This window comes from Oryx dammah, unplaced genomic scaffold (genome assembly GCF_014754425.2).
Source record: "Oryx dammah isolate SB20612 unplaced genomic scaffold, SCBI_Odam_1.1 HiC_scaffold_25, whole genome shotgun sequence".
Taxonomy (NCBI): Eukaryota; Metazoa; Chordata; class Mammalia; order Artiodactyla; family Bovidae; genus Oryx; species Oryx dammah.
The window spans coordinates 15,434,820-15,456,437 of record NW_024070209.1 but is presented as its reverse complement, the minus strand read 5'-3'; the positions used below and the strand labels follow the sequence as shown (position 1 = coordinate 15,456,437).

Sequence of the window (21,618 nt, the reverse complement as noted above, 5' to 3'; positions counted from 1 at the left end):
GCAATCCACATATTGTCTTTTGGGAAGACAAATGAGCCTACGTCCAAATTTCCTAATTAGCTGACCTTTGGAGACATGAATATAACTTACAATGCCAAGAGCAGGTTTTTTAAATATATTTTTTATGTTCCTGAGGTATATTAAGGTGTGGTTTGGAAAGTGGGATCCCTGACAAGAAACATTATGAATCACTTTCTCCACCAAGAGTATTTTTAAAACTCCTTTTTAAAAAAGTATCTACTTCTGCTGTATTTCCAGGTTCAAGACATGGCAGAGTGCATCTGATATGAATTTACACACACTCCCCACCAAGCACCGTGGTTGCCTGAAAACCCATACCAAAAACAGTGATGAATGAATGAAAGGTATAATGGGGTTTCGGAAGTCTTACTGAAAGTGTTCCTATCCACACTCACTAACGAACTCTAAACTGGACATTCTCCATTCCATATGAGCAAGAATTCTGAAACCAAAAATCCTAATGGCTGCTCAGACGTAAATGTGGTAAAACAGCAGGTCTTACTGAAACCAGGCCAGGCAAAACAATTCTTCACATGTTTCAGTAGTCTTGAGGAAATAATGGAACTGACCCATCCAGTTCTCTGTCCATTGCCAGCCCACCCCAAGTTTTCTTAGAAGTAAGGGGGTGGACAAGAAAAAGAGCTAAAAAAAAAATAGAGTGAAGAAATACAAATCGGCTGGTGTTTCCTTCTGTAAAAAGCAACATCTGATGCTCTGAAATGTCAAGACATGCAGTGTTAGAGGGAAGAGTACAGACAAGACATGTGTTAGCTACAGTCTCTGCCCACAATGCAATGTGTGTGTGTGTGTGTTAGCCATTCAGGCTTGTCCAACTCTTTGCAACCCCGTGGACTGTAGCACACCAGGCTTCTCTGTCCATGGAATTCTCCAGGCAAGCATACTGGAGTGGGTTGTCATTCCCTTCTCCAAGAGATCTTCCTGACCCAGGGACTGAACCTAGGTCTCCTGCACTGCAGGCAGATTCCTTACCATCCGAGCCACTAGGCAAGTACACAACACTGCGGGAGGTACGCATTATGTCAAGTGATGGAATGGTACAGTAAAGCTGTGTGCAGCAGTAAGGGGATAAGCCCCAAGAAGAGTCAGGAACAGCCAGCACTCGTGGAGACTAGGCGTATTTCAGTAACTGTACAGACGGTGAGAATCCACAGCACTTTTAGCACCTCATTATATGTTGCCTCCTTTCAGAGAAGGCTGATGAACTTATTCTGCCCAACATTAATGTAACAGAAAGTTTCTCTCCAGCTGCTTCTGCTTCTACGTGGTGTTACACTTTTGTTACACTTGTGTACTGCTTAGCTGTAACTTACATATACCTTAAGAGAGATTCTGATTCATTTCATCAATATCATCCCTGCTGGGGGAAGCCCTTCTGCCAAGATACCTTCTAAGGCAGCTCATCAGCTCAAATCACTTTTTGTGACTTAAACACCTTTCACTTTTCTAATCCACTCTGGCAAGAAAATGAAGCCACCCATAATAACTTTTGTTCATCTATATATATCCTATACAATTAAAATAGTATTGTCTACTCTGCTGGACTAACTGACTTATCCAGATTATTTCAAAAATTAAGTCTTCTGCCCTGCTGATAAAGTCACTTAAGTTAAGAGGTAGACATTAAAGGAGATAGTGCATCAGCAAACCAGATATATGTCTTTCTTCTGGCTCCCTACCATTTTACCCACACGCCATCAGTCAAAGCAAGTCACAAGGCCAAGACTAAGTCAAGGGGTGGGAAGGTCCACTAGACCCGCTGGGAAGCTACAGCAAGAGGGAGGACTCAAGAATATACGAAATAAATAAGATGTATATTTTTATTCATTGTAGGATGAATAAAATGTCATGGAAAAAAGTTTAAAAGGTCAGGAGAGCATTAACAGAAATATATGCACCTCCTTCTCACGCTATAAAAACAAACCAAAGCACACTTAAACAGTTTTCCATTTTCATTAAATATTTACAGTCAAACAAAAACAAAGGGAAAAAAGTCTCAGGGCAAGAAAATAACTACCTAACTGAATCACAAAGGGAGAAGATAAAATTAAAAGATTTTGTTTAGGGGAAGACTACTCTGTAATGCTGAAAACCAAAGCAGAGGCCCCTTCAGCAGCCTGCTGTGGAATGTCAGCTGAACACGTGGGAGGAAGCACTCTGGTTTCTGCTGGCTCTGAGGCAGACGGCTGCAATCATGAGATGCACCTGTAGCTGTTAAATGGTGACCGTTGAAACAAGCAGCGGCAGCTGTCTGCTGCATGTGGTTCTGGACGCCACTAAGGGACATGGCTCAATCCCACACAAGAAGCCCAGTGGTCATCGACCAGAACCATGACCAGCACCACCCTCTCACCAGTCCTGTGGGTGTTAGCTTGCTTGCCTGCTTTCAGCAAAGCTTTCCAATCTGTTTCTAGGATACAGGGATTTTTTTTTTTAAGTAACTATGATGTTTTTCCCAAGACCAACCACTGCCTACTTAAGATGTTTTCATTTAGTTAAGCTGGTATCTTGAGAGAAACTTGTGAAACACAGATAGGGCTACAAGAATTTTTTTTTTTAATGGACACTTGAAAAGTGACAGTCACTCAGTTGTGTCCAACTGTTTGTGACCCACGGACTGTTGCCCGCCAGGCTCCTCTGTCCATGGGATTCTCCAGGTAAGAATACTAAAGCAGGTAGCCATTCCCTTCTCCAGGGGATCATCCTGACCCAGGGATTGAAGCTGGGTCTCCTGCATTGCAGGCAGATTCTTTACTGAATGAGCCACCAAGGACCCTGGGAGAAACATGTGAAACACAGATAGGGCTACAAGAAATTTTTTTTTAAAGGATACTTGCTATATAGATAATGTAAGAAGCTCCAAAAAGTAAATGTTTAAATAATATACATTTATATATTTGATCAAACATATTTGTCTGTTTGTGTATACACACCCACATAAACACACACACACACAGACACAGACACATTTCATCATTGAAAGCTTGCCTGCCAGAAGAATTACTCATGCAACCATGTTGCAGTTACCTCTTAGAGAAAAGGGTTTTCCTCCTACTTCAGCCATGTATTAAGTTCTACTACCTTTGCATGAGAGGAGCAAGGGAGAATGAGGGCAGCTGGCTTTTAGCTTAGGTACATTTCAATTTCACAACAGGCTAATACTAAGTCAAGACTGAAAGTTAATGTGCAACTAAAATCACAGAAAATTACAACACAAAAACTTCTTTAACAAATGTCATATAAAAACACACGCAAAAAGGTCCTGAGTTCTCTACCTCCACAAAGTGGGTACAGATTCACCACAAGGCCATCATTCCAACACTAAGAGGACCTTTCTATAAGGAGACAGACCCACAAGAAGACAAAGCATTCTACTTTAATTCCTTTTACTAATATAACATCTCATGAACAGTATTCTTGTATCAAAAGTATCATTCAACTCTAATGATGATTAATTTTATAGCAGATTATTTTCCCATTTAGAAGAAAAATCAAGGCAAGCCCTGGGTTTCTGGTAAATAAATCCTAAGGCTGAGTAGGCACCAGCTTTTTTCAAATGCAACTTTTCTCCTCCCAAAATCCTGCTTTGTAGTTTGCCTCAGGCAAACCGTAAATTCCTGTGTCTTATTTTTCCTTAGAAATATCACAGTTTGGTCACAGAATATTCTGGAGCCACACAGTGTTTCTCAATATCTTGAACTCAGTCTCAACACCCAGAAATATCCTTGGATTGGTTTATTTGTTATGAAATCTTGGGCCCTTTGGGATTAAAAAGCCTCTTTCTCTGGCACAGAAGGCTACCCACTGGGGAATTTAGGTTACATAATCCTCTCACTCTAGGTTTTCCTCCACTGTTTTCATATTGCTGGATAAGCCTCTTGGCAGTGTTTATAATCAATCTGTGTCTACCACCGCCCGCTCTCTTAAACTGTGCGTGAGTAATCAGGCGGCAAGAAGTTCATGCTCGCATACCTTCCCGGACTGAGATGTGACCAAACAACTCCTGGATGAAACAAACCACGCACCCTCGCCCCTCAACTGAGACACAGCAAGACCACACAAGAAACTGCTTCTACAACAGGTCATACTCCGCCCTTTAATGGAATCTGAATTCTTAAGGACATCACCTCAGCAAACCCTGGTGTGCACTCACGTGCACCTGCCTGCGTCCTCAAGCACTTTTTGCACCCAGTGTGCTGATGCTTTGCTGTCTAGGCTTTTAGGCCAACAAGGATACATTGCCAGGATTATTGAAGACTGGGTGCTTTTCTTCTGGCCTTCTCAGTGCTAAGATCCACACTGCCACATGGCTGGGAAACTGGCTCAAGGTTCTCGATTTCCACACAGACTATGTGGGTGACCAAGTAGCTTCAGGAACTTGTTGATTTTACAAGGGAAAAAGCACAGAGTTTCACCATCATTCCTTCTTCTTCAAGGCAGTAGGTATCTTCTAAGTGCTAAATATCCCTTCTAAGTGCTAAATTGCTTGTTAGTTTGCTTCATGTAAGCTAGTCAGCTTCATGTGAGGTCATTTCTGGCTGAAACAACTCCCACTGTCACTTAGCGCTGGCTGGCCTGGTATGGGGCTATTCCCTCGAGACACACTAAGTGGCACATGACAAGCTAAAGCTGGTTTCCAGGAGACCAGGACTTTCAAGCACTGAGGAAAGTACGTCTACAGAATTCTCCTCTCTCCAAAGTGCCCACTGGATGAAACAAACATCTGCAAAGCTTTGCCCTGGTGGGGCTCCCATCCAATCAGGATCTATCAGAGAGGGCATCTCTCTGCAAAGCTTTGCCCTGGTGGGGCTCCCATCCAATCAGGATCTATCAGAGAGGGCATCTCAGAGACCTGGGACTGCCAGCACACTTGATTTCTCCTTCCCTTTTCTCCCTTCACCAGGGAGATCATCCCATCCATCCAATAGGATGACCTTCCTATTGTTTGTATCCTAAACTTCAACACCCAGATGAGGTGAGGGTGGTTCTCAGGACCACACTCTTCTTCACTCACATTTTCCAACTGTTCCTCCTCCAGAGGACTCCCACACTGCCCTTAAGTTCATCCTGCCCTTAAGAATCTGCTTCCAATGCTTCTCATCTGTACTTATTATGTCTACATTTGCCTTCATCTAGCTGCCACTCCACGGCTTCTCCCCCTTTTTTTGCAAAGGCCCAATGCATGGAAGATGAATTGGGTCTTCCTGACTCTAAAGCCAACTCCCATCTACAGTGGGTGCTCTGAACTTCACCACTGACTCCCTCCCTGTGAAGATTCTGCAACTGGCACTGGGCATCTAGAGCCTTTAATGAATATTCCTGCCACCGTCTTGAAATGGCTGGCACAAGCACAACCGTCTAGGCCAAATACTGCCTGCCTATCCTTTAAACTTCAGATTTGTTTTGCTAAAGCAAAATTCTTGGATGTTCTCCTCTAACCTTCTGCAGAACTACTCTCTTCTCTCAGGACAACTGGGAAGACGCAATTTTAATGGTAACATCTTCACTCTATCAGTCTGCAACCACAGAAAATCTTCACTGCAGACACAGGAATTTTTTTCTCCAGGACAGATACACTTGTCACCAAATCCTGAGACACTTTCAAGTCTTATGCTTCTTGGTGGTAGTGCAAACATAGCCCGACAGCAAATGCTAGCACATTCAACCATAGTTTTGCTAAAAGAGGAAGCCCATGTGCCCAAAGGGACTGTGCTATTCACAGTATGGGAACACGGATGGCAGTCTGGCAAGAACCAGGCTGCAGGAACCTGGGCAGCAGAGTGGCCCCCAGGACTCTGCCTCCCTCTCAGACCTGCTGAGGTGGGCTGTCTTATCTTCAAAACAGGTAGCCAGGAATTCCAGTCAGCCCATGACTGACGGGGACAGAAGCTGGGCTGACTGGCTTGTTGCAAAGACTGGGAGGGGTCACCACAGACCACAGGATCCAGAGCTAAGGTGTTTCCTGGGGGTCCCAGTGCAGGCAGGATAAGGTTTTCTTCTGTCAGAGGCAGCCTAATGGGGCTGATGCATATTTCCTGCTCATTAACACTGCTTACCTAAGCAGAAAGGTTATGTTTAACGATTTAAGTAAAAATTAAAAGTGGGCTTCCCTGAACTTTTTATAATTGAACAGTATCACATTTACAATCCCAATAAGCACTTGCTCATGTCCCTCAACACACTAGGAGATAACCTGGTATTAATAGCTCTTTTAAGAGTCTGATTTGTATCAATTTTAAAAACTTTAGGCAGTATATAAAAAGATGGTGCTTGCCTTTCCAAAAATTTAAGATTCTGACTTCTTGAATCTGAAGTAAAATTTCAATCAGTTCAGTTCAGCTCAGTCGCTCAGTCGTGTCTGACTCTGTGACCCCATGAATCGCAGCACGCCAGGCCTCCCTGTCCATCACCAACTCCCGGAGTTCACTCAGACTCACGTCCATCGAGTCAGTGATGCCATCCAGCCATCTCATCCTCTGTCGTCCCCTTCTCCTCCTGCCCCCAATCCCTCCCAGCATCAGGGTCTTTTCCAAGGAGTCAACTCTTCACATGAGGTGGCCAAAGTATTGGAGTTTCAGCTTTAGCATCAGTCCTCCCAAAGAACAACCAGGTCTAATTTCAATAGACAACTTTAAAATATAAGTAAACTCTTTAAAAGCTAAGAGCATCTTGATAGGAAAACAATTGGAATAAACAATGAGAAACCTGATTAGAAAAGTCTACATTTCTAAAACTTTCCAAATATTAAACTGAGGTAAGAAGGGAAAAAAGTTGAGTAGGTCAATATTTAAATCAGAGAGTCCCCAGTTTCCCAGTTCAAGGACTCTGTATAATTCACAAATTAATAGTCTAGGGAATTATTCCAGCTAAAGGGATGTTTCTGCTCATCCAAAAACACTCTTTTATAAGTAACTCTACATTCTACCCTAGGGAGCTCTCCATTATTAACCCTGAGATTAAAAAAATGTCCTTCTACCACTGACCATAATATAAATATTATTTTCTGGTTTCAATATTATTAGGCATCCCATGGGGGGGTGTGTGTGTTTTAAGCACAAAAGCAGGGTGTGTGTGTGTGTGTGTGTGCGCGCGCACGTGCGCATGTGTGTGTGTGTGTGTGCATGTGTGTGTTAAGCACAAAAGCAGATGGTCTGGGGTGAATACTTAATACTCTTACCCTCAAGGTCTTTTTCTAGTGCTTTATATCAAACTAATCTCTTTAAGTGTGAGATATTTGGGTTTGCACTTCAGTAGATACTAAGATAATCTGAACTGCTTTTATAAAATCATCTTTAAATGTTATCATCATGTCATTTCAACTTTCCTCCCTCTAGACTAAAAATATGATTTCTACTAAACCAACCACAACAGAATTTGGTTTACACAGTCAAATCTGTCCTACAAATTACCAAAGAAAGTATGGGTAAAAGCAGACCTCCTCTACCCAACACCATTCTTAGCACTTTTCAGAGAACCAGTGGCCTCCATTTCTTGAAGCTGTTATAATTACTTACTTGCAAATAACTAAGAATTTTCATGTTATTTTTAACATAACATGAGTTTACCATATTCACAGTTTGTGCAACCATCATCATCATTTAATTCTAGAACACTTCCATCAGCCCAAAAGAAACTCTCTACCCATAAATGGTCACTCCCCATGCTAGTTGGCAAACTACAGTCCATGGGCCAAATCTAGCCAGCTGCCTGACTTTAAAAAAAAAAAAATCTACCAGCTAAGAATTTTTACATTTTAAATGTCTACATTTTAAACAGCTACATAAGTACCTATATTGTTGTTTAGTCACTCTAGGTTGTGTCTGACTTTTTTGTGACTCCATGGAATGTAGCCCACCAGGTTCCTCTGTCCATGGGATTTCCCAGGCAAGACTACTGGGGTGGGTTGCTATTTCCTTCCTTAGGGGATCTTCCCAATCCAGGGATGGAACCCACATCTCCTTCTTTGGCAGGTGGATTCTTTACCACTGAACCACCAAGGAAGCCCAGGTACTTATATACAACATCCTCAATTTGCATATTAGCTCCCAATGCCTAAAATATTATCAGATCCTTTAAGAAAAAGTCTGCAGACTTCTGCTCTACATGATACTCATGCAAATTAAGCTCTATTAAGACCAATGAATAAAGAGAAGCACTATTATTAATGTATCACTAGAGACATCCAGTAACCAGAGAACATTCAACCCAGGAAGAAAAGTTACTAGGAAGTGACCCAGAAAAACTGGTAAATGAATTTGATCAAAATAGGAAAAGCAACATGCAGACACTGGAGAGGGATGGTGAGTTATATCACCAAAACTTTAAAAGATTCCAGTAAAGTATTGATTCCTCCTAACAACTTGACAGTCTGTGTTTCCCAGCCTAGGCTATTCTACCTGGTGAGTGCTACACTTAACACTTAAAACACATCTTGCTTTACTAAACTGATCACATACCTCCTCAACATTTCCCTGCTATTCTGACCAACTCCCTTCTCCCTCATCAAATGGCAACAGCAAATCTTTACTCACTTGCTCTTGCAGGGTTGCTGCCTCCTCGTATGATAAGCTGATTAAGTTACTCAATGCTTAGAGCTCCAGGTTCACATCCTTACTGAACAACGGCCGTGGCATGTGTCACATTCCTTTTCATGGCTGAACAACCAATTGCAGGATGTAGTACATTTGTTTGTCCACTATCAGCTGAGGAACATTTTGGTAACGTCCACACTCTTTGGCTATTATGAATAATGCTATGAACATCTGTATATAAATTATCAATATTATACCGAGTGGTAACCAGTTACTGTAGGCTACCTTTTAAATATACATATATATATCCCATTTAAAGGGGGAAACAACAATTTGTTCTTATTCTTAGTGTTTTCTCTAGTCCTCTCTGCTTCTCAAAAGCACTAGCAGTGGACTGTTATAACACACTAACCCCTCATTTTCATCCCAAGATACAGCATGCCCACCTGATTGTATCACCTTCTGTTTTCATAGAGAATTATCTACTCTCTGTTGGGCCTTCAAATCCTTCAGTATAATAAGCTAATCTGTTTGCACTTAATCCCTTTTATAAAGATTAAAGTGAAGTGATTAAACATTTCTGCCTTTTGCCTGGGGGGCAAACCCTATACCTACTGAATAGCTGGATATAGGGCAACAATACCTTTAGGTCCTTCTCCTGATACAACTTTCACCTCCTGGATTCTAGTTTTAATCTTCCTACTGTTGTTCTCACTCAATTTTGGTATTTTAGTGTCCTTAATAGTCCTGCCAAGTTATCTGGTTTTAAAACTTTGATTAGCCCTCCAGCTCTCAGCAGAGCTCTGGTCTGCACTGAAAACAGCCACATCTCTCACATGGTCCCTTCCTATATACCTATCTGTTTGCTTTAGTTCCTTGGCCTCTTTTTAAACACCAACTTTTGATGGGTTTGAGAAAGAACTCAAGAGTGATCATGATCAGTCTAAATGACTTAAGTAGCTCCCCACTATGGAGAAACTACATTTAAAAGCATCATCAGTGGGACATTTATGGATAGTTCACATTCTCCTAAAATGTAGTTCCATCTCCCAAAACACAGTCCAACAAAGGGTTGAGAGTTTAAAATATACACAAACACACTCACACACACACAGTGTAAATTTTCATTTCAGTAATAATCGATAACCAACCCAAACCACAGTCTGGTCTCCAGTCTTAATATCAGAGATTCTCAAAGCATATTTTCTTGACATCTTCATGAAATTCAGAATTCTTTAATCAGTTTGATAGTGAGTTTTCAAAACCTCTTCCCATCACATTCTAATCTGGAGAGCCTCTACGAAATACAATCTACCTAAAGCTCCAAGAAATTAAGTTGTATCTCTTTTTTGATTTTTTAGATTGAGATTAGAAAAGTATTATATCTCAGGAAGACCTCTACAGAACAAGCTATCAAGCACTGATATCAAAGAATCTTTAAAAACAAGATGGATGCATCTATTATTTTGCAAATATAACTTGGAAATTATCTTGCCTAAAGGGCAAGGAGATGAACTATACTATTTCTCCATTCTTCCCTCATCATCCCAATAAATCACCTCAAACCATTGCTCTGGGGTCCAGCCTCAACTCAAGAGCACAATTTTCTCAAAAGATGAAAAGTGTAATGTACACACCTTATAGTAGCTACTCTTTTTGTTAAGTGACCAATTCTGGGAGGTGGGGGTAGGCCTTGGGAGTCAAGTCTATAGAAACACAGTCTTCTGAAGTGCCAAACAGTAGCAAGAATTCTCTCAGCTCTCCACACTACCCTAGGTGGTGAAAGACCGTCCTTTTCAACCTCACAACTGGCATTCTCTTTCATTGCTTATGGCTCAGGCCATCTGTCAATGAGAGACAGAGCAGGAAGCTGCTGGAAGGCGCGAGCATCCAACTCGCCCCTTTGAACAGTCTGCCGCCTCACTGAAGAACATTTTCTCCAGATGCTGCCAGCAGACACTCTGTAATACCTAAACCACAGATCATCCATTCCCCACCCTTTGCGCCAGGGCTCGTCCCTGAACTTCCCGCACAGTGAGATATTAACCACGCTGGCCACTGATACACCAGCTCTTTACAGACTCTATAAAACCTGCCACACCGTCTAACTGATATAATAAAAACGTGGCCCTCCTAACATAAACACACCCACTGTAGGTGAACCTCGGAGTAACTCAGGACACGGCAGACGTCTCACAAGGAACAAATCCTGGCTAACTCACCAAGGAAAATATTTTATCAATGTAAACATGTCAGCCATACAACTGTACAGAAAATTAGAGCAAGTATCTTATGGAAATGGAACCACCTTGCAGAAACAGATTTACAGGTGGGTCACTCCAGATTTTTCTGCCTTTCCTCTGAAGAAAGCAACTGTCTTGCTGTCTGATTGTTTTAGGAACCAGCATGGGTTTTTTAAAAAAAATTCTCGAATTTTATCTTCTGTGACATATTAAAGCCATCTACACAAAGCAAAGTGTTTCCAAACCGTGACACTGTAACTTAGAGAGAGGACTCACAGGACATACTCACACTGAAAAGGTGCTGCCACGTGATCCTGCCCAAATCTTAAAGGGAATGAACCTTCAGTGGACTGCTCTCCGGAAATCACCTTCTGGGCTGTGAAGTACGTGGGCTTGAGCACGTATTCCTGGGTCTGGCCATGATGTATCATCACATTCTGTGAAGAAAGGGGTGTCATCCTGCAAAGAAACAAAGGATAAGGAAATTAATAATGAGACTTTTAAAAGTCAACTAAGAACAAAGGAATAAGAAACCAGTTAAACTTGGAAAGGGGCATAAAAATGCCATGCCAGGCTAAATTTTTTCTTCAAAACTGTAGTCATGGCACATAAAGAACTAATCGCTGACCTCCAGCAGAAAGGGGATCCTGTCTGTCTGTCTAGTCAAGAAGGATAAGGACATGCAGGCCATCACTGACGGAGTTTATCAAAGTATTTAAAAAGTACAGCTACCAGCACTTCCTTGGTGGTCCAGTGGCTGAGACTCCGAATTCCCAATGCAGGCGCCTGGGTTAGATCCCTAGTCAGGAAACTAGATTCCGTGTGCTTCAACTAAAGATCCCACATGCCTCAACTAAGACCTAGTGCAGCCAAATAAGTAAGTATATATTTATAAATATAATATTTAATATAACATATTAAAGTAATATAATTTATGTTAAGTATATTATATATTAAACATAATATTTACTATGATATAATATATAATATACACCATAATTACTAGTCCTTAAGAACAGTAAGAAAAACAACTTATGCTACCATTTAGTCCCTAAGATGTGTCTAACTCTTTAGCGACCCCATGGACTATAGCCTGTCCCTGGAATCTCCCAGGCAAGAATATTGGAGTGGATTGCCATTTCCTTCTCCAATAACAATATATGAAAATCTTATAATTTCATCAGTGACAAGTCAAGATCTGAGAATCTCCCTCCCACACCCCACCCCAAGGGGATATACATACACACACACACACACACACACACACACCCACACCCACACCCACACCCACACACACACACACACCCACACACACACACACATAACTGATTTACTTCATTGAACAGCATAAACTGGCTTCCCAGGTGGCTCAGTGGGGAAGAATCCATCTGTCAGTGCAGCAGACAGAGGTTCAATCCCTGAGTTGGGAAGATCCCCTAGAGAAGGAAATGGCAAGCCACTCCAGTATTCTTGCCTGGAAAATCTCATGGACAGAGGAGCCTGGTGGGCCACAATCCATGGGTCACGAAGAGTCAGACACAACTGAGTGACTAAGCATGAGCACAGCAGAAACTAACAACACGGTAAAGCAATTATACTCCAAAAAAAAAAAGAAAACCCTCTGAGGACTCCTGAACACAATTATTGTGTTTTCACCACCCCCAGGTGAGCCTTTTTGTCTTCTATGACAGTTCTCTACTGCTTCATGTACTGTGTACTTTAAGCCTTCATCCAGATTTAGTCATTCCATGAGGGACTGAAATCATTCACTAAGACAAACAATGGAAAACATAAAGATATACCAATTAATTCCAGAAAATGCAAACTTGCTATTAAAATTGTTGGGACAGAGCATTTTAACAGCAAACTGAGACTTTGGAAAGAAATCTTCTCTCTAGTGTGGTCTTGAATTTTATCAATTGTGACACATTAAAGCCATCTGAACTGAATATTTCCAAACTACCTTAAGTTGGGAAAATGGTTGACTGGGTTATACTCAAACTAGTAAAGTGCCAGAAAAAGCCCAAAGACTGGCCCTAATGAGAGATTATATGAATAAGACAAAGAAATGACACAACTAGTAAGTATGAATGATAAATCATCAAGCCACCAAAAGCACCCACACAGTGTCTCATCAAAAGCAGTAGCAGAGTCTTGAATGAATCCAGCCTTCTGGATTCATTGCAGTTTGGATGGATGAGCTATTCTGTGAGACAAGGCATCCATGAGACAAAAGAACAAAAGAGGCTGGGATTAAGGGTGCTTCCCTCTTAGCCAGTCAGTGATCTAAGTCTTACTTTCAACCCTATAGTCCCAGGAAAGCCTAGGAAAATACATCTTGTGCCTAGATTTTCCCAGACTTAATGCCATGGAAGGATATTCCCTTTGTCACCAGACAAATGACTTAAGTTACTAAAAGCCTAAGGCTTAACATTGTAAACACTTTTGTTTTGATGATGTAAGTGTTGATTTGAACTTTAAGTATGTTTGACTGGGATGAAGTAGAAAGTGGAACAGCTGGACACATCTGGTAGTGACTGATAAGAACCACAAGGCAACTCCGTTGATCTTGTCAAAAGGAAAAGTCCTCTTTTTCATCTCAGAGGCAACTCGCTCCCCAGCCATGCTATCAACCTCATCACTATACTGCTGGGACCTGCTGAGAGACGTGTAGGCCTGACTCCCATTCAGAGGAGGACAGCCCAGCATTCCAAGAGACCTTAGAGCTGGAATAACTAATTCCTGCTCTGACCGCTGCCAAGGAGACCGTGGGCTCTGCCTTCTAAGGTGAGGTCCTCCCTTTCTCTCCCCTCTGAATCATGGAAGTGAGAGGCAGCAATAAATGAGCTGAAAGTACATGAGTGTAGAGGCTGCTTTTCCCTAACATAATAGAAAGGTAATGAACAAATAAGACAGCTACACCAGGTCTAGAACTTGAAACACAAATCTCAGCCACCACTAATCAAAGGAAATGGATAATATTCTGGTAACAGTATTAGATCTTACTACATTATAGCAATCCTGTGAGTGACAAACACATTGCAAATATGAAACTATATAGAGCTGTGCTTCCTCACCTTCCATCTCCTTCACTTTCCTCCAATGTGAGGACGTAAATAAATACTTGTGCTCACAAAGACACACAGACATATGAACAGAAAGGCCATTTCATCTCATAGCCTCATGAAGAACCCAAGCCACAAGAAATGACATCACAAGGCAGGGCAAGTCAAGGCCACTGTCCACTCAGTCATTCCACTAACAGATGGTAAGTGAAATCACCATTTTAACTCTCTCGTCCTCATTTTCTCCTTCATAGCTGGCCTCTATCTTTTCCTCTAATTTCACCCTTCATAGTTATTGCCTCTTTGGACCATCTCTTAGCCTTCCAAATATATATATATACACACACACACACATTCAGTTCAGTTGCTCAGTCATGTCCAACTCTTTGCAACCCCATGGACTGCAGCATGCCAGGCTTCTCTGTCCATCACCAACTCACAGAGCTTGCTCAAACTCATGCCCATCTAGTTGGTGATGCCATCCAACCATCTCATCCTCTGTTGTGCCCTTCTCTTCCCACCTTTGATCTTTCCTAGCATCAGTGTGTTTTCAAATGAGTCAGTTCTTCACATCAGATGGCCAAAGTATTGAAGCTGAAGCTTCAGCATCAGTCCTTCCAATGAATATTCAGGATTGATTTCCTTTGGGATGGACTGGTTTGATCTCCTTGCAGTCCAAGGGACTCTCAAGAGTCTTCTCCAACACCACAGTTCAAAAGCATCAATTCTTTGGCTCTCAGCTTTCTTTATAGTTCAACTCTCACATCCATACTTGACTACTGGAAAAAACATAGCTTTGACTAGACGGACCTTTGTTGGCAAAGTATGACCATTGCTTTGGGAAGAAAAAAATCTCCTTTCAATTGGGAGTTTTCTCCTCTCTTCCCTCATCCCTTTACATTGGGAAAAAAAAAAAAACTCAACAATCACTAATGAAAAACAGATTTCTCATAGCATTTTACAAAATTCAAGGGAAAGGCAAAAATGTTTAAAGAAATTAGGTTAAAATGAAAACTAAAGGACCTCTGGTTCAAAATGTATTTGGGGCACCCATATATTTTCCCTTCCTGCAAAAAAAGCCCTAAAAGTTATAGATAAGGAATAAAACAAGAAATCCAGAGTTGACATTTGGCTATTAATCAATAGGACAGCCACATTCATCACTGAAACACTGAAATACTGTTCTGAGAAACACCTACTGTCCCAAGCCCTCAGTGTTCCTTCTTCCTCAAGACACTGGCCTTCCCAAGATATCAACTCAGTCTCACAAGTAAGAAATTCACATTTGACACAGCTAGAGAGCTTGGGGTCTCGGCTCCAGCATCCTCTCTTATGTGTGGCACAGGTACTGACCAAAGATATTTAAAAGGTTTCACATCGTTCATTCAACACACAGGAAACATTTCCGCAAACCTGTAAGAGATCAAGGCAGACTGAGAAACGTTGACTGTTATAGCAGGAAGGAAGCCATGCCTAAGTATTTTAACTTCTTTTATCTCAACTGACAGTAAGAAGAACATTTTACGTGGAGATCCAGGGCACATTCATACATATGATTTTTAATACAGCTAAGTCAGACATGACTGAGCGACTGAACTGAAGTATTATAAAACAGTATCTATCCTTATGATGCAAATGACACAAATATCCTCTAATTCTTTTAAATGCTAGTCTTGAACCACTACATTGATGTCAAGACTTCCTGACTCCTAACAGGTCACAAGGCAGCTTAAAGATGCTGGTCTAAAAATCACACCATGAGTACAGGCTCAGAGGAAGCCATCTTCCTGGGAGACCATGGGCAGGTTCTGGATACTCAAACCAAGTAAAGCACAGGGTGACAAGGAGAAGTAGGCTGAACACTGGTGTCTTCACTAAAAAGGCTACATATGAAAGCAGCTGTTCTCCTCAGCTCAAGCAAAGAAACGGCCAAAGTTGGGCTTCTACCCCCATCAGGGAAAAAGATGAGTCTTCTCTGAAAGAGTGGAACTGTGTGGTATAAACCACAAAATTTACTCCCCCAGAGTAAGGCCCTCTCACTCTGGTGTTTGGAGATCCCCTAGCTTCAAGACTAGTTTCCCATGTTTCTCCATAAAAGGAGGGTTGCCAGGCAACCAGGAGGACAGGGAGCTTCAGGAGAATAATCCTAGGAGAGAGGGGGAGTCATGAGAATGGAAAACATGACTGAGATGTTGGAGAAACCTAATCCTATATATATGCAATTGGTGGAATGGAAACAGAGAATCCACACCCACTTGATGCCAGGAACACACTCCTTCAAAAAGCACAGAGGTGTTGGCAATGGACACATACAGAGGGAGCAACCTAAGCACCCTATACTCTGCTTTCCCTTGAGTGGAACACCCACAGACAATATTGCAAAAAACAACTCATGTATCCAACTTAGGTGATATAAATGCACATGTTTAGCTGGAGGAGGTTGGCAGATTCTGGAAGTGGGAGAGGAGAAGGGAAGGGAAGATTAGGAGAGTCACTGCCCTCATCTTACCGAATGTAGGGTCATGAGAGAACATTCACAACCTTAAGCGATAAGGATGACAGAAGAGGAAGCAGAGGCTGCAAGAGACAGTGAAACTCTGAAAAGTAAACAGTCTTTTGAGAGGAAGGGTTGGGGGCAAGAGGTGAAATGAGTAAGCTGACTCTTCATCTCCTATGGCAAGAAGTTTTTAGACAACATCTAAAGGGAATAAATCTCCAACTGGCCAGAGGTCACTACCAGAAGGAGTAATAGGACTTGAGGATTAAATTAAGGTGGGGAAGAAAAACAAAAGGAAATGGAGCCAAGTGAAGATGAAGGTTTCCAGCCTGGTTGACTGGACAGGTATTTTTGGCTCAAGTCCAAGATGAAAAACAAAGGCAAAGAGGTCTGCAGAGTCAAGGTGATCAGGAAAAAGGCTCATGTGCAAGGAAGAGAATTATGTTCGTTTGGGAGATAGAAATGTGGAGTGGCTCTCTGGGGAGAAGATACAGAAAGCCTCTGGGTTTAGGAACAGTGATGTTCTAAGAGGAGCCAATTTATTCAAAGGCAGAAAGAAAAACTATGGAACTACCCTCTTGGAGTATAGTCACACTTAGTGGTAGGGACATAAAGAGAAAATGGGAAGAAAAAAATCAGGAGGAGATAAAAACAAGAGTAACACAGATGCAGGAATGACAAGTGAAAGAAAGTTTCTAGGTGGAAAGTAAAGAGAATCACCTGAAAACTGGTGCCAAAAAAGCAGGGAAATAATCAGTTAGTAAAAGGCCCCGGGGTTGGGTTGCAGGTCGCCAGCCCTCTCGGCAGTGTTATTTTATCAACAGTAGTGACAGGAGTGAGACTGCATTGGGTCCTGCTTGGTAGGTGCTGTGCTAGTGACCCTCGAAAAAGGAGAAAAGTAGGCTAGAAGTTAGGGGTACAGCCGGGCACCCTAAGACCTGAATCTGTGGAAACCTCTGTATCTTTGCGAACAGAAGGGAAACAATTACATAAAACTTCTTTCCTTAAAAGAAAGGATTAGTCACACACTGTTTACACTTCTGCCTTCATAGTGGCAATTTTTGGCCTAAGAATGGCCTAAATTTTTCCATATTTCCACTAAATCCATTATTTGACCTGTGGAGCGGGTGGGAGGATCTGGCAAAGCCCAAGCCCCTTTCCACTTAAGAGCTGTGGACCTCACAGAAGGGAGCCTCCAACAGGCCATAAAATGTTTCCCCCAGAAGGCGGGTTCTGACAGAAGTGAACTCTTTCCCCTACGGTTAAGGCACTCAGGTTTATCATCAGGATGAAAGAAGAAAAAAAAAAAAAAAAAATTGGGAGAGGAAACTGCTGCCACAGAGAAGTCATCTCCAGTCTTTCAGCGCCTGCTTCTCGTCACAAAATTCATGCTATCATATGTGCCCTGGGTGTGTTCCAAGCTGCTCAAAAGCATGGGTGAATGCTCTTCAAAGAGCAGAAAGCAACAAAGTAAATGAGAGCTGTGAGCTATGCTCTGACGGAGAAAGGCTCTTTCTGGCAATGTTCAAGGACAATATGCACGTAGAGATGGACAAAGAGAAATAAACCTTTAGGAAGAGGTCGCAAGGCAGCTTCTCTCTCTCACACACACACACATAGCTAAGAGGAGACAAGTGTGTGTTGTCAGCAGCCCCATTCATAGGAAATTATCCATCCAAACCAAAAAAAAAAGAGGAGGTAAAAGGCTGCTGATGAGACTAAAAGACAGCACAGACTTCCAGTAACAGTAAGTGAGGGCCGAAGCATGCCAGAACAAACACGGCAAAAGGAAAATGAAACAAGCAAACAGTGGTGAGAACAGGAGGACAGTGAAGATTACACTGAAAATAACTATGCAGGGAAGAGACTGGGAAAAAGCCTTAGATCTCAAATGAGATGAAAAAGACAAAGAGACTGAAAAAACACAATGAAAGAAGGTAGATATTTGGGGTGGAAAAGAGGGAAATTAAGGGAACTTTGGGGGTCATGAATAAACACAGTAAACACAACCAAGTGGAACCAATTTTCTTGTCATTGGTGGTTCTTAACCGGGGGTGATTCTGCCTCTCAACCAAGAGGAGGCATCTGTAATTATCAGGACTGGGAGGTAAACTGCTTACATCTTATGGGTAGAAGCCTGGGATACTACTAAATATCCAACCATGTACACAGGACAGTCCTTCACAAGAAAGAATTATCTGGCTAGAAATAGTAACAGTTCTGAAGCTGAGAAACACTGCTGTAACCAGGAGCTCCTGTGACAAAACAGGTATAATGAACACCTGAGAAAAGAGCCTCTGGGGGTAGCGATGAAGCTGCCCACAGAAACGATGGCGTCAGGCACATAATGGTCTAATGACATTAGCTGCCTCTGCTGCTACGTCGCCTTCGTCGTGTCCAACCCTGTGCGACCCCATAGACGGCAGCCCACCAGCCGCCCCGTCCCTGGGACTCTCCAGGCAAGAACACTGGAGTGGGTTGCCATTTCCTTCTCCAATGCAGGAAAGTGAAAAGTGAAAGGGAAGTCGCTCAGTCGTGTCCAACTCTTAGCGACCCCATGGACTGCACCCTACCAGGCTCCTCCGTCCATGGGATTTTCCAGGCAAGAGTACTGGAGTGGGGTGCCATTACCTTCTCCTATGACATTAGATTTGCCCGTAAAGAAATGTATAAAAAAATATACAGCCTCCTCCTGTGCCTTTTGAAAGCCCCATTAAGACAGAAAGGTGGCCCTATAGTCAAGTTGCTGGGGTGGCTTGGGTGTCAGGAATGCTAGAACATCACTGGGGTGGCCAAGAAAAAAGTCGTTTTTATTAGAACACCTCAAAGGAACAGTATAGAGTGTGGCTGGAGAAAACCCTTTAATAAACTGCCTGGCATTGGGATGAGGGTGTGCCATGAAGACATGTAACAGCTGGACAGTCACTAAAGTGCTTTCTGAGGGAGGTGAGTCCCATCGACTGTATGGCTTTGGTTAGGCCAAGAAGGTCAGACACATCCAGGGCCAGACACGAACCACCTGGGATAATGACGAAGAAAGCCTCAGTGTTGGAGCGCCACCTCTCCATGCTACCCTTCCCCTCACAGCCCTCACCCTCTCCACTGCAGCCGTTCGTCTGACCACACGCACGTGCCGCACGCTGGCCTGTTCTGTGTCCTGGAACAGCCCTGGTTAGGAGAGTCTTCAGGACCTGACTGCTACATGAGAACATTCAAGGAATTCTCCAACCCTCTAATCCCAAGTTCCTAGAGGAGAGCAGACATAATAACAAAGAGCTGTAATGAAGAGACCCCAAGAAGCAGAGTGAGCAAGGTTTCCTCTTAGGATGTTTAATAATCATAACACTTGGGAGACTTTTTAAAAATGAAGTGGTAAATCAATTATTCTCCAATTAAAAAAGATTTTAATGAAATGAACTGCAATTAAGTGCTTAAAAAATAGAAATGGTCTAGATTCAATGATACATCAGAGGTTGTCAGATTGGATAAAAGGATCCAGTTCTTGGACACACTGCTTACAACAATTCCATTTTAAACATAAAGACACAAATGGATTAAAAACAAAAGGATGAAAAAGAGAGGCAACACATTAACATGAATCAGAAAAAAAAAAAAAAGGTGCCGTGGCAATGTTAGTAACAGGCAAAGTAGATTTCAGAGCAAAGAATATTTTCAAGGATAAAAAGTATTTCATAAAGGGCCAATTCATCAAGAGGACACAAGAATCCTAAACAGTTGTGAACCTGATAACAGAGCTTCAAAATATGCAAAGCAAAAACTTTAAAAGGTTATGAGAAACAGATAAAACTTTTAGTTATAATTGTGGATTCACTACCTTTCAATTGACAGAACAACAGCTCTACCAACTAGCTTAACCCAACTGATTTTCACAAACCAAACTTCAAAATAACCAATGGATCAAAGACAAAATCAAAAAGGAAATAAAAATTATTTTGAACTGAATGAAAACAAAAACACAACCTATCCAAATTTATGGGATGCTGCTAAACCACTATACCAAGGAGTAAATTTGTACTAAATATCTACAGTACAAGAGAGGTTTCAAATCAATGACCTTAACTTCCAAATAAAGAAATCAGCAAAAAGGAAAGTAAAACCCCAAATAAAAAGAAACGAAATAAAAATCAGAGCATAAATCAATGAAATTGGGTGCAAGGAGTCAATAAAAGCTGTTTGAGAAGATCAGTAAAACTGACAAATCTCTGGCTAGATTGATAAACAAAAAGAGAAGAAGACAAGTTACCAATATTAGAAATGACAGAGAAGGTCAAAAGATCTAATGAAGCAATCTGAAGAAGCCTCCATTAGCCAAAGAATAACTGGAATGGATTGAATTATTTGAAATATGTTTAAATGTATCCATGCATTAAAAAAAAACTAAGTCACCACTGTAAGATGTCAGTCAACTCATTTGAAAACTGGTCAACAACTAGCATTATACCTTCATGTGATGGTTAATTTTATGTTTCAACTTGGAGGGTATTTTTGGATGAAACTAACATTTATCTTGGTGGACTCTGAGTAAGCAAATTGCCCTCCATCATGTGGGTGAACCTCATATGATGAGCTGAATGTCTGAACAGAACAAAAAGACCAGCCTTTCCAACTAAGAAGGAATTCTGCAGCAGACTACATTCTAACTTTACCTGCACCATTGGTTCTCCTGGGTCTCTGTCAGCCCTCACTTCAAATCTGGACTTGCCAGCCTCCAAAACATGACCCAATTTCTTAAAATAACCTCATTATATATAGTATATACACACACACACACGCACACACACACCCTCATATATGCACATATGCAATTGGTTTTGCTCCTCTGAAGAAACTCAATACTTTTACTTGCTACTTTTTTTTTTACTTTTACCTTGCTACTTTTACTATACAAACTGAATGTCAAGCAAACAAGTTGAGGAAAAGAAAGCTGGTTTGCAAAGTTCTTCTAGCAGAAAAAGTACAGAATTAAAACACCATATTTGCTACCCCTATGGAAGTATGTGACATCACAAAAAGAGATAACATGCCCCTTGATGGAAGAGCACATTGCCACTTAGGAAGCAGTCCTACCAAAAATCAAACCTGAATGTTATCAAGCCCCTAGACCTACATACCACTTTACAGCAAATTCAAGGGGCAGGATACATGTTAATTTCCCAGCATCACAGTCAGCAAAATCACAGTTCAATGAAGAGATTTCAAGGAAATAGAGAGGAAAGAGGGAC

General features: G+C 41.7%; 1 protein-coding gene across 6 annotated transcripts in view; it reads right to left on the bottom strand.

The window, feature by feature from the left end:
* The window catches only part of LTBP1 (latent transforming growth factor beta binding protein 1), a 455,261-nt gene that overhangs the window by 290,064 nt on the left and 143,579 nt on the right, over positions 1-21,618 (bottom strand). For all 6 annotated transcript variants that reach the window (XM_040224607.1, XM_040224608.1, XM_040224611.1 and 3 more), the window contains exon 4: positions 11,103-11,272. In XM_040224607.1, coding sequence (XP_040080541.1) covers positions 11,103-11,272 — 170 coding nt within the window. The remainder of the gene's footprint in view (positions 1-11,102; positions 11,273-21,618) is intronic.